This window comes from Ochotona curzoniae, unplaced genomic scaffold, assembly GCF_017591425.1.
Source record: "Ochotona curzoniae isolate NIBS_2020 unplaced genomic scaffold, NIBS_Ocur_1.0 contig_1482, whole genome shotgun sequence".
NCBI lineage: Eukaryota > Metazoa > Chordata > Mammalia > Lagomorpha > Ochotonidae > Ochotona > Ochotona curzoniae.
Genome location: NW_024465100.1, coordinates 3,426,784 through 3,441,414, shown reverse-complemented (window position 1 = coordinate 3,441,414; position 14,631 = coordinate 3,426,784). Strand labels below are relative to the sequence as shown.

Here is a 14,631-nt window from a genome sequence, read left to right as displayed (position 1 = left end):
ATGCCAAGTGCCTGAGTCCTGATGTTGCTGCAGTTCTGGAATGTGCTTCCTCCTCGATTGCACTACATCTCTCGGGCGCTGGACTTGCATTGCCTTTAGAATTTGGTGTTGCGAAAGCTGTCATTAGCATCTCACACAGAATATTTTGGAGAAATTGCACACAACATCAACAATAAGACCATTCCAGACATGCCAAAAATGAGTACCACAGGTAGATTCATTTGTTGTGTCCTTTATTCTTTGGATTAAGCTCAATGGAAATGTAAAGGGTGATATTTCCTATTCTCCTAATTTGAGTTAAACAATTTTGGCCAATTCTAACACAGAAATAACTGTTTAAAACATCATTGCAAGGAAATCTCTGGAACCGGTTGCTGAGTTAAGACATGGGAAGATCATGGTAAGCAGCATATCTTCCGGTCACATGGTGGTAAATCTGTAAAGAAAGCAGAGTTTAGTTAAACATTATCATACAATTACACATATCAGTTAATATCAACAATAAATATTTTCTTTTTTAAAAAAATGTATTTATTTTTGTTGGAAAGGCAGATTTACACAGAGAAGAAGAGACAGAGAGAAAGCTCTTCTGTCCGCTGGTTCACTCCCCAGGGACATAACAGCTAGAGCTGAGTTAATCGGAAGCCAGAACCCAGCAGCTTCTTCAAGGTCTCCTATGCAGGTGCAGGGTCCCAAGACTTTGGGCCATCTTCTACTGCTTTCCTGGGGCACAAGCAGGCAGCTGGATGGGCACTGGAGCAGCTTGGACATGAACCAGTGCCCATACGGGATTCCAGTGTGTGCAAGGAGAGGATTTAGCCACTGAGCCATCACGCTGGGCTCAACAATGAACACTTTCAATGAACCTTTCATTGTAAGACATCACACAAGTGTTGTTTCAGTAGCTTCTCCACCCAGTCTACTTCCTGTGGAGATGCACGTGGAAGGAGGCAAAGGTTTGGATCACAGGAGTTAAACCAAATGACTTTTCATCTCAAGCTCTCAATCTGCCTTTCCAATTGCTTTCTCAGAAACACCTGCCAATTTATGCCCAGGGCAATGGATAATTACTTACCTGCCTCTCAATGTCAGAAAGCAGACCACTGGCACCTATTCGGAAGAGTTCAGGCGTCAGCCACTCAGTTCCCAGCTCCTCCTTGACAAGAGAGAGCCAGGCAATGGAATCCTTGGCAGTGCGGATGCCTCCTGCTGGCTTGAAGCCTATCTAAAAGGGCAGGTGATGGGAACAATGTTTGTTGTTACCGGATTGCATTGAAAGATGGCACTGTGTTCAGAGTACTCATTCACTCTTTATTTTCGGTCTTTTTCATTTTGTCCAGAAGGACAGTATAAAGCAATGACTGTGGAGGACATGAACTTGGGAAGGTGAAGTTATCACGTTCTTGTATCTTTACACCCTTGCTCCTTTATCTATGTGTCTCTATGGTCACCAGTGTCATGGTAACCAACAGCTCCACCTGCTTGGCTAGCTGCCCACAAGCGTATTATGTAACTGGCTCTGAGCCCCTATTGTCTCTAAACCAACATAAGCAACTGGGGGACCCAGTTAGGTGCTGCTGCGTGTGGGTGAGTGTGCACAGGTGTATGTGGCTAGGAGCAGATATGTGTAGATGTCTGTGCGTCCAACAGCTGCCGCAGACACAGAGCCAGATCCTGTACACCCTCCTGGGCTTCTGGCTGTTCTTGGGGGCATTCCTCCCTACACTGTGAATGAAGGAGATATAAATCCACAAAATGCCCCTTCTGAAAGTGAATCATTTATCCTGGGGCCTAAGCCCCAGATATATGCTGACTCACACCGATTCACATTATAAAGTAACTTTCCCAAGATAATGGGAAGAATGTCATTCCTTGTAAGGAGACATTAATGAGGGTTATTAGCCCTCATTAACATTTCACTTATTGGGAAATCACATTCACCATCTACTAGAGCTGCAGACCTGGGATAAACAAGAAAGGCATCAATACACAGGAAAGCACACCACAAAAGCCCATGTGTCCAATTTTTTCTACAAGTAAGCCTGTACGGTAACCTCTCAACCTTTACCATGGCACTCAAATGACATATACATGTTTTTAAACTAACAGGACAGAATCAGTGAGGCAGAGTTCAACCCCAAGCAAACTGGCAGCAACCATCCAGCAGACTATTGGTGGCTGTTTTCATCAACTTAAGTGTAGGGACTTTTATTTTGTAAATTTATATGGGCTTGGAGTTCTATAAAAAGCAGGCACACCAGTTATATAAACACAGAACAGGTGTTAGAAGGGGTCTCCAGACTTCAAAGGCTTTAACAAATAACCATCAAGGATCCCAGTTCAACCACTATGTGATGTTTATACGTAATGTTCCTGGATCCATTAGGAAGGGCAAAATATAGCCCATACATGGTAAAACCCGCATGACCCGGATTTACTTGTTTCAGGAACCTGACTCCCCAACATGGTAAAGCATGTATAATTGTGAAGCTGAAGTAACAGTCCACAGCCCATGTATCATAGTGGCGGAGCTATTCTTCCAAACGGTAGCAACGGCAAGAAGTGATTTGGCTAGCAGGATGTTACAGAGGCTCTAGAGAGGCCAGACAACAGATAGTTTCATGACGAACCCAAGTAAGAAACTTGCAGAGTTAACCTGAACCCAGCCATTCCCTGGCCACAACACCCAATCAACAGTCGAGTCCTGCCAATTCTACCTCTTTTAATTTCTGCATTTTCCATACAAACATCTTCCTCTCTAACCTCTTTCCCTCCATTCCAGTTTGGCCTCACATCAGAGCTCACTCGGAGTATCAGTAAAAGACTCCTAATGGGTTTCTCCGCCCGAGTCATACAATACCGCACACCTAAACAAGCAGCTATGCCATGCTTCTAACCATATCTGCTATTCTCCAGGAGCCTAAGTTATACCTCTGTAAGGCAGCAGGAGTGGATAAAGAAGATGAGGCTATCTCTAGAGAAGAGGCCCTCCCTCCCACAAAAAAGCAATTAGCTGATATTAGCATACATGTTAATCACAGGAACATTTTGTCCATTAGGCAGCACTTCATATAGAGTTTCTACATAGTGCAGTTTGTGTCAGCAAGTCTATTTGACAATGTTTCCAAAGAGAAGTTCTAGCGTTAAGTTTATCCTTTTTTATTAAGGGAGAGAAAATGGAAAATATAAATCTATAATGAAATCAGTAATGAAATATTAAACCTCTGCTTCTCAGGAGGGACACTAATCATGTGTGAGAAGGCAGGATATCACACTTTTAAAACACCACTTAAATCAATGTGATGTTGAAACTTTACAGGCTAAGGGATGCCCAGGCAACTGGTCAACAACTTAATAGGCTGTGCTAGATTTTCAAAACCATACACTGACCTTCCTTGTTCGAAGTTAACAGTGATTAAATGAACATGATTTGACACACACCTGTCATTTTCTTAACGAAACGACCATAAGGGGAGGCATTGTGTGCAGTAGTTAACACTCTGCTTCAGATTCCAGCATCCCATTTCAGCTCTGCTTTTGATGTTAGCATCCCATTAATATACACCCTGAGAGGCAGAAGGTGAAGGTTCAAATACCTGAGTCCCTGCCACTCATGAGGGAGACCAAGATTGGATGCCAAGCTCCTGGCTTTGATCTGTACCAGTCTTGGCTATTGTAGGAGGGTGGGGAGTGAACCGGCACCTTGAAGCTCCTTTTCTCTACCTGTCTCTTTGCCTTTTAAAAACAAACCAACGAAGCAGGATGGACTTCATTAGCCAAGGGAAGAATCAACATAGAAAGAAAGACTGTAAAGTGTCCCTTCCCCATGCCTGTTCCAGGACACCCAACAGTGAAAACTCAAATTGAAATGCTTTGCTGGTTGTTGGAAAGCAGTCCCAGGAACAAAGTTGCTCATTTTTGTACTGTTGACATTTAACATGCGTTAACACGGCACATGGTTGGCTACTCAGCAGAAAATTATTGGGTCTGAGTGGCAAGTTTTAACCCTGGAAGAGGAACTGATCAAGCCCAAATAACCAAAGGCAGTCTAAGTCCACAGATCCCAGGGATGTAGCTTTAACATATTTCACACCTAAATTCAGTATACTGCTGAGAACAAGAACCAATGCTCTAGTGAATGGCAGTGGCCCCAACTAAAGGACCAATTATACATTGCTCAGGTTTTTGTTATTTTTATTTGTTTTAAAAAGATTTATTTATTAGAAAGGCACAGTGACAGAGAAAGAGAGGGAAATGGATGAAAGAAAGAGAGAGAGAAATCATTTCCATCACTGGTTCAGTGGCCAATGGCTGCAGCGGCAGGGGCTGGACAAGGGCAAAGTCAGCAGCCAAAACTCCATGAGGGTCTCCCTGCATGGGAGTAGCACATGGCTGCTACTCTGCTGCGTTCCCAGGCAGATTAGCAGCGAGTTGGATCAGAGGCAGAGAAGCTGGCACTCAAACTGGTGCTCTGACATGAAATGCCAGTGTTGTGAATGGCACAACCTCAGCCTCAGATTTTTTTTTATCTTCAAAAAAAATATTGTTGTTCAACTTCTTGGATCTTTGCAGAAAGACTATCAAGTAGAGATTACTCAAGTTGGGTCAGCATGGCTATGTAGGTTGCAACAGACACTTAACCCTATTTGTACTTAAGAGCTTTTCTGGGGAGAAAATTCTGGAAGAAAGTGCAGTTCACCTGCAAAGAAGTAAATTACAAAACAAAGGTATCTTTTTCCAAAATAAAATCAGTCAATCACATATGAAGCCATCACTTCCATTGCAAAGAAATAAACTCCTTTTGTGGCGGGGTTGGGGGAGTTCTATTTGGCAGAAATCAAGAGATTGACTTTAAAAGATGTCTTTCAGGAAGGGAAGGTCTCATTAAACACACACAAACACACACACACACACACACACACACACACACACACACACACACCCCTGCTCTTCAATGATTGAAAAAAAAAGTCCCTTGAGATAATTTGCAGCTAAATAAGCAACTTGAAGTGAAAAGGAAAATCCAAACTCATTTAAAAAAAATACACTTCATACACATTTTTCCTCTTAACTTCATATGTTTCAAAAATATGAATTATTTTTCGAAAAGCTGACAAAAGCTGGTCTCTACCCTCCTTAGCTTAACAGTGTTCCAAAGAGCACATCCACCTGGCATAAAACGCCAAAATGGATATTTAATTCAAGAGCTATATAACGTCTAGCTACCTTTTCCCTGCTGTTTCACAGCATTTCATTATTTTGTTTAATAAGTTCATCTCCTCGAGAATTTTCTCTTCACCTCATATTATTAAAAGTAATAAGTTTTTCTGGACCGGGGGTTTCCCAACAGAAAAACCAATTTATGTGTGTCCTTCAATAATGACAGGAAAAGATTATTTCCCATTATATTGCATACTTTTCATATCACCACCACAGCTTATCATTCAATAAATGTTACTCTGCAATTCTTTCCATTCCTCAAGGAAGTTTAATTTCTGCATTAACCTGTTTTCGCCGGCCAACGCCTTGCCAGAACGCTGCTGTGTTGCGGCAGAATTAGTTCGTTAAAGAACCCATTTAGGAATCTCTTGTCAGTGATAAAATTGTCTTCGGCTAATAAAAGGACATAACGTGAGTTTACATCTTGATCACACGTACTTACTGCCATACTCACACTCACTTTCTGTTCATCGCACATTTTTTTTTTGTCTATAGATGTGTTCTTTTATAATGAAAGGTAAATTAAACATTTATCTTAATAAAGGCAATTCATTCACATCTTCTGAATATAAAGACAGTTATCGTGGTGGCTGTAACTGGGATTATAAATAATATTATCTTTACTCACAAGGAAGATTTGCTGGCAATAATATATACCTTGTTTCCAGTTTTCCAGAAGAAATCTCTAATGGCCCGTAGCATTACGATCGCTACCGGGAAGGTGGCATTGACCGTTTCTTTCCCAGTAGAGGTCTTAATAAAATCTGCTCCTAAAACAAAGGGAAGAAAAATTCCATGTTAAATACTTAAAAACTTGTTTTCTGTACTTCTCAATCAGTAGAAGAATGAGTCCTACAAATTTTCTTTCCAAAAGAATATACCTTTATTTATCATTAATACGTAAAAAACTCAAAACTCAAATCTCTCGTTAAAATATTCCATCTACATGCTATCCCCTTACCACAAAATGGGTTAAATGAAGTACCAAAAATATTTCTCCATGACTTTTAGTATTCCTGCCACCATATTTCCACACCACCAATTAAAATAATCAAGTTGGTTTATTTAATGCATAACTGAGATAAATAAAAACAATTTTATGCCTTGTGGGTAACATCATCTATTATGACACTTTACTACAACACTGGAGTACCTACTCATTTTTTTTCCCTCACTTCCTCGTGCTCAACAGAAAGCATACAGCAGGGTTGGGAAAACAGACCAAAAGGGTCACCATGAGCTGATTTTTATCACATTGTTCACAAATGAAGGCACAGCGTCTTCCAACCAGATAAGGATTTTTATAAATGACACCATGCTATCTCATACTCTGTAAATATTTTAAACAACCTCCTCCTCTCAAATACACCTTCCATTTATTAATGTCATTTTACAGCATAACTCCAGCACAAGGAGATACTGATGGCACATTATGACTTAAGAGTCACTGAGTGCTATGCACTGTGTCTCAGAAATCCAGGTGCTCTGAAGCATGAGCTCAGGCAAACCTTACAACCAATGCAGAAGTGATGCGATAAAAAGGTCTCCATTTTCAGAGGAAATGGAAGCAAAGAAAAGTAACTTGCTTGAAATAAGTAAGTCACATAGCACAATGGAGGATGGAGAATTCCAACCACAGAAATTAGATCAGGTTGATTAAGGTACACTAACTATAGCATTTCCAAGAAAACAACCAAGTAGAGAAAATACTTTTCAGGTGGTCACCTCCTCAAACACTTGCATGGCCCACTCACAGGCAGCCTGGGTACCATCAGGGGGATCTTAAAAATGCAGACTCTCAGACCCCAAATAGCAACTGAACCAGAGCCTAACATAAAAATAGTACTAGGTGGTTGGTGTGAAAATTCATGGTTCTAAGTCTATGGAACCAAATATAAAGCAAATCACAGATTTCACCTAAAAAAAAATTAAAGAAAGAAATAAGATTAAAAAAAAGGAAGACACAAGTCAGGGGGAAGAAAAAGTGGCCTAAACTTTCCTACTTAGTTTAAGACGGAAAAGATAACAGCTACAATCATTCTGTGAACAGAGAAGCTCAAAGAGTCATTTTTTATTAAACACACTGTGCATAACGCATGTGGAAAATACAAGAACAAGGGCCCCGTGCAATGGTTCAATTGGCTAATCCTCCCACTGCATATACCAGGATCCTATATGGGCACCAGTTCATATCCTGACTGTTCCATTTGTCATCAGCTCCCTGTTTATGGCCTGGGAAAGCAGCAGAGGATGGCCCAAAGCCATGGGATGCTGCACCCTCCTGGAAGACCTAGAAGAGGCTCCTAGTTTCAGACTGGCTCAGCTCTGGCCACTAGACCATTTGGGGAGTGAATACGTGGATGGGAGCTCTTCCTCTCTGTCTCTCTGTCTGTAAATTTACCTTTCCAATGAAAATAAATAAATCTTAAAAAAAATGCAAAATTAAGCCCTTTCTTTCAAAAGTGCATATTTTAGATGCATGTGGAGATCAAATAGGAGTCCTGGATGATTCCTTCTGAGTTAGAAGACAGGAGATCTGTGTCCAGTTCTGGCCCTGATAGTAGATTCCACATTCCATCTGCTTACTGTTCTCATTTGCAATATAGGGCCTCAAAGCTTCTACTGGCTTCAGAGAATCACACAAGGCATCCAAGGGACTAACTACGTGAGAGCAGTTTGAACATAGTCAAGCATTACATACATCTAAATGAAGCATTCGGGGTAGAGTCACAATTTCGACAAATACCATGAGCACTTGAATACATCAGAGCTGGAAGTCTTAAGAGTGTGTGTGTTGACTGGGAAAAGTGAAAATTATGCAATCTACAGACATCTGCTGAGTGCTGTGTGCCAGATTCTATTCCAGATGTTGAGAGCAGACCAATACACAAAACAAGGACCTTGCCCCAGTGAGCAGATTTTCTAGAATGAGACAGCGCACACACACACACACACACACGAGATAACTTCTGTGAAGAAAAAGGATGCATTGCAATGAGGCAGAGTGATGTCATCATAACATATCGTAATAGAATCTCTGATTAGGGAAATTCAAATCAAGACTGAATGAAGGGTGTCTAAGCCTAGTGGTTAAGATACCCACAATTAATTTGCATTTTTGGCTCCACCTCTTGAATTCAGTTTTCCATCAATACAGACCCTGAGGCAGCAATGATGAACCAAGTACTATGGTTCCTGCCACCCATATGGCAGACCTGAACTGGGATTCCAGCACCTAGCTTTGGCTACAGGCCAGCCCTAGTCATCGAGGACATTCTAAATGTCAGTCAGCAGTCTCTAGCTCAATCTCCCTCTGTTAACTCTGACATATATAACTTAAGTAATTTAATCCAAAATATCATTTTACTTCTCTGGTGATTTTATTAATTCATGTATAATTTAGGAAGAGTACTACTTAGTTTCTAAACATCTGGGAATTTTTCAGCTATCATTCTGTTACTGACTTCTAGTTTCCTTCCACTGTAGTCTGAGAATGGTTTTTTTTTTCTTTTTTGCGCATTTATATATTTATTTGAAAGTAAGATTTAGGGAGAGAGAGAGATCTTCCACCCACTTGTTCACTCCCTAGTTGGCTGAAATGGCATGGAATGGGCCAGGAACTTCTGCCAGATCTCCCACATGGGTGTACAGGAGCCTAAAACTTGGCCCATCTTCTGCTGCTGCTCCAAGGGTATTAGCAGGGAACCTGATGGCAGTAGATCAGACAGGCCATGGACCAGTGCCGTATGGGTTACCTGTGATGCAGACAGCAGCTTAGCTCCTTATGCCACATTAAAATTCCTTTAAATTTGTTAAGATACATGTCACGGGCCAGAATGTTACCCATCTTGGTTAATGTTTCATATGAGCTGACAGATCCTCTGCCATGCATGTTGTCTGTCACTGACCAAAATGTCCTACAGCACATGACTGTTCATTTCAGAAAGTAGATAAGAACAATGGATTGTCCAGTAGACTAGGGAGGCACGCACTTTTGTTTACCTTCTCATTTTAATATAGCTTTCCCAGCCCCTCTGCTAAAACAAAATTACCTTGGAGAAATAAACATTACACTTTGAATTACCAACACCTTGGAGGGCTCCAGACTCTCCACAGAGCTCAGGGAAATCCAATATTAACCAAGCTCACTTCTGCCAGGCTTGGGGGAAACACCCTATGAGAAAATACCTCGCCATTAAAATAGCTATGCACACAAATGTCCCTTCATCAGAGCTCATAATTTCAACGAAACCACTAAATAGGAGATTAAATGCCCGAACAAGTCAAAAGTAACACATTGGATAAATCTATTCAACTGTGATGAGTTGAAATGAAAATTAATAAATTTACATTATTATATATTTTTATTTTCCTAATTTAAAATCTTTAGCACTATTCTTTTTTTGTGGTCTGAAGCTACTCAAAGCTTTTCTAAGGCCTATAATTACAAGTCTCCATGGTACAGTTTCATTAAAAACTTTCATTAAACAACAGCTGCCCTTGTATATGGTCTTCTAATCAATTTGGTCAAACAGAATGACTTCTAATCAGCTGTTGATAAAAATAGAAGATGAAATTTTAATTCTAATAGATTAACCACAAACTCAAGACAGTCTTCAAAATCCATCTAGCTCTATTCTCCAGTGGATTTAATGACTATTCAGCAACTCATTACTAAATAGAACAAGATGAACATTTTCCAGTTCATTAAAGAAATGTACTATGTATTTTTGCATTGTCCTCATGATTCGTTACAGGGAGTCTTAATTACAAGATAATGGATAATGGTTATTAAATGCAGACTGCAGTAATGAAGCTCTATTCATTTGCGAACCTCAGAGACTGCAAAGAGAGGAAAATAAAATTACTAGCTTCAAAAGATTAACGGATCAAATTATTATTCAATTTTGAAAATCTCATTCAGACTTCATAGAAACAAGGAGAGATTAAAAACTAGTATTAAGACCAAAGTAGTACATTAAAAAAAATAATATCTTAAGGCTATTACTGTATAATAAGCTTCAGATGTGATTATTAGAAAAACATATAGCTAACAATAGGAAGCATACATTTTTATTTCTTGAACAAATCTTATTTATGATACAGGAAGTTACCAGTAAGATCCTAAAGAGAGCCTAGTGAACATGGAAGATGTATGCTACTACACTACAAAAGAACAGCACAATGGAAGGTGCTATTAACATTTTATACTTCACTAATGAAAAATAGGATTTAAAATCAACTGCTACTTGAGAAAGCTTGTCATTAAGTGGAATTCATGCCAACCCTATAATAAGAGCTCATGGGCACATTAGTCATTAGCACCATGTTTTCTATCACTCTCTAAGAAATTACCGATTAAAGTTAGCGAGAGAGTTTTGTATGGTAATTTTGACACTAATTTATACTTGCAGTCTGCAACGAGACACTTTTGAAAAAATAAACAGAGAATACAAAAAATAGGAAGCCCCAAATTAAGACAGGGTCCTCGATATTGTATTTTTGGTTCAATGTAGGTTTGAAAATCATTTGGGTGAGATAGGAAGGTCCAGTGTCATGGGTGAGGAATTGGCCAGAGCCAAGGGGGAGCAGAAAGCCCCTGTGGAGGTTATCAACATGCTGCTAATACTCTCTGGAGATAATTATTCCACAAAGATATGCTTACATGATCCAGGGATAATTGCTACTCACGAGAGAAAGAAGAGACATATCTTTTGAAAGACAGGAAGAAAAAAATCAGAAATTAATAATACTACTAATAATGATAAACACCTGCTCTCCCCCATTCTTTCCTTCAAAGTAAATAGTGAGCTAGAAAAATCCTTTTCCCTGAGTCTGTCCATCAGATGAGCAAAGAATCATGGCCTCCTAATTAAGCAGCAAGGCATATTCAAACAGAATGGCAATCAGCAAGCAATCATAATTTTAGGATAAGAAAATATCTCCAATACCCCAAGGATAAGATTAGCTCATGATAACCACATTCCTCACAATGGTCTTCCCTACAATAAAAATAAAGTTGTGGCCATTTAAAATAATGCAAAACAGTATGATTCAAATGGAATCCAAGGTAGGAACTCTGACTTAATAATCCCTGGAAATTGTAGTGTTCAAGGCAGAATATTTTAAACAATTATGTGAACCACTCATAGAAATGTAGCAGAATTGCTTGGTGCAACCAAGAGTCCTTGAGTTATACCTATTAGGCCAGAGGTTCTCTTTTACTTTTAAAGCTGAACTTCAGTTCAAAATGAACTTAAGACCTGAAGAAATGCCAGAAAGGAGTTATCAGTCGATGCAGATAATGTCTATTTTAGCGCAGGCTTCAACTGTTTGATCTAAGTTATGCTTGCCAGTTTTTAATTTGGAAAAATAATAGTTATTTAATTTTTGTATTTAAAAGGCCATTTAACCAGCATTCTTGCCTGATAGTCCCTAAAGAAAATGTGTCCTCTGTCTTCGCTAATGTTTACTATTGAGTTGATTTTTTTCAGGATGTTTGCATATATCTCCATAGGGTCAGTATTTCAAATCTGTGGATCTCAGCGTGTCACACTTCTCAGCAACGACCTCTCCTCGTTCCCTGCCCTCTTCCAAGGAGGACTGACCAGGAAGGCTCATTAGGGGATATTGGGCATCCCAAGAGGTGACTTAATCGCTAGGCCATACACCTACACCATTTTCAGTTTTCAAAACACAATGGGGTCATTCTAAAATGCCACTTAGAAAGCCCAGGATTACGCATGACATAAGCAAACCTCAGTGCTCAACCCAACATCTGTCTTTCCAAAGTCTTCAACATTCAATTAATATTTGCTGAGGATCTGTCATGTGCTAGTACTGTTCAAGATTATTACATAAGATAAATTTCCTCATGAAACTCTTACCCTAACTGGAAACATCAAGTAAGTATGCAATTTACATATGATTTTTCTTGATCTGACCATATCATTAAAAAAAAATCGTTAACTGTCCCTATCACATTCCTTTTGCTTTTCTGAGAGTCACTGGCAAGGCTGAGAAAAACAAAATCAAATGGATGGCAATTAGAGCAGCACCCTATGACCAAAAGAAAATGCCAGCCATCAATACGACACAGGTATAAAAATGTGGAGAAAATATGAACGTGTTTTAGATTCAAGATAAAATAAAAACATCTGTCAATCAAATAACTGCTGTCAAATGCTTCAAAATGCATTCTCCCTTTTGGCCTACCACTGAACTGATAATGGGATTTACCTTGATGGGCAGATATGCCCATCCATAGGTTAGATTTTAGTCATCTTTGGCTTCAAATGACATGACCGTATCTAACACATTGTTTTCCCTTCAGTATATGGTTTGGAATCACTCTACTTTGGTAAAGGAGAGTAAAATGAAGAAACATTTTAACGAAAATAACAAGGTAGATATATGTCTTAAACAACTGAATTTCATTTTGATTGTGCTTTGCATTGTCAGCAGCAAGCTTGGAATATACAGTATATATTAACATTAAAAGTCAGGTATGCTTGTGTGGAATCTATTAACTTGAGAGAAAATTACTCAAATTGAAAAAAAATAGCTGCTTAAAATGGATTTAGAAATACATTTTACTGAACAAAGCAAGCCAGAAAATTAGGCTACTTTATCAGGATTAGAAAGTGCTATGAATTTTAAACACAAAGCTCTTAAAAACAATGTAGAACATATTTGAGATTATCATACCTCAATGTCATCATAAATCTTTTTTTCCTCCCAACAATTGATGATAAGTGTGTAGAGTTACTTTTTTCACTGACCTGTCTTTCATAAAGGAAGTTGTGTTAATTTTTCTATGGGCACTTTATCTCTAGCTGATTGTTTCACTGTACCCGGAGAATCTTGCACTTCCCATTAGCAAATTACAGATTGGGGCTGGGGTGGGGGAGGCCCTGAAAGGGGGTCTGAGTGGAGAGCATTTACCAAGCGGGGCTCTGGCCATATGGGTTATGTCAGTCTCCACTCACCAACCTCTTAACAAAGACAATGAGGCCACTTTCCTTCTATTCACAAACAACTTTCAAGTTAATATTCTGCCCTTATGTTTCAACAAGTCATGCCTTCATTTCTATCTTGATTCTCTTCCATTAAGCTGCCACAAGAGACCTCGATTCCTCCACAAAAGAAGTCAATACTGGCCAAGGAGAAAAGCACAGTGCTTGGAGGACCTCATGGATGGGTAAAAGCACCATCCTGGGGGAGGGGTGCGGTCATCCAGAAAATGTTGTCCCATCACATTGTGGATCACCAGGTTATCGCCATCATTCATAAATTCCCGAAGAAATAGTGACAAGGACAAAGCAGGGAAAGAAGTTTATGAACCGGGCAGAAGGATGGTCAGCCAAAGCCATGACTGGTGACTGCACATGCCTGCGTCATGGATCACCTGGGATCCTGGGATCCTGGATGTCACACATCTTTTGGCTTAATTAAACTGAAAGGCAGAGAGTCACAGGAAGAGGCATGAAGAGACTGCCCAGCCCTCGTTTCCACCCATAAACACCTAGCTGTGCTAGGTCAAGGTCAGGAGCTGGGAATCAACCCAGGTCTGCCATGTGGGCTCACAGACACTAAAGGACTCATTTAAAAACAGCTTTCGCTGAGATCACGAGTGGAACCGGAACCAAGGCTCTTCTAGTTCACAATGTGGATTTTAACCACCATACCTGTTTCATGGACACATCCACTACCTTGCCAACTTCACATGAAGCTGTATAGTTTCTCCTAATACACATTTTTCATTTTTGAAAAATGAAAACTGAGAAAATGAGGACAGGAGCTGCGGCAGCCACCTTGTGACAGTGAGGGAAATGTTATGAGGATCATAGAAGAACCAACCTTGGCCCTGGTGGCGAACCAGCTGTGGTGATGACAGTGCCTGCAGCGCAAGACTTGCTGTTCTATAAGAAAATTATTATTTTTTTTTTACTTTTTTGTTCAAGCCATTGTGGTTGTATCCTGAGGTAGTCCCTGGAGTGCTCACTATTGCTGTACTAACCTAGTGGAACCAGACTCTGTTCACTAGAGTCAGTGAATAGATGGCATACCCTGTAACCACAGACACAAGATTATCAAGCCTACAAAGTTCACTCTGCTTGCTAGGACCCCTGAGACACCACCGGCTGTGCCCACCCAGCCCCGGATCCTCACTCCATCCTTACTGCCAGACCAGACAGAAGGAGCCAACACGCAACTGCATAAAATAAAAAATTACTAGAGGAACCTGTCAAAAATCATTGGGAAAAATCTAAAAATAGGAAGCTACAGAGAAGGGACATTTGTATTGAAGAAGCAGCCAGCTGGGAGATTAAATGACAAACCATCTATGCTCCAATCTGCCTGAACAGGTTACTGAAAGATAAGAAAAAACTGCGATATCAATGAACAAAA

At 39.9% G+C, this 14,631-nt stretch overlaps 1 protein-coding gene across 2 annotated transcripts in view; it reads right to left on the bottom strand.

Moving 5' to 3' along the window:
• Positions 1-216: 216 nt before the first annotated feature.
• DERA (deoxyribose-phosphate aldolase) overlaps positions 217-14,631 on the bottom strand; it is a 70,830-nt gene continuing 56,415 nt past the window's right edge. For both annotated transcript variants that reach the window (XM_040967546.1, XM_040967536.1), the window contains exons 7-9: positions 5,878-5,990; positions 1,076-1,225; positions 217-436 (exon numbers count right to left, since the gene is read on the bottom strand). In XM_040967546.1, the coding sequence (XP_040823480.1) occupies positions 380-436; positions 1,076-1,225; positions 5,878-5,990 (320 nt within the window). In that variant the 3' untranslated portion in view covers positions 217-379. The remainder of the gene's footprint in view (positions 437-1,075; positions 1,226-5,877; positions 5,991-14,631) is intronic.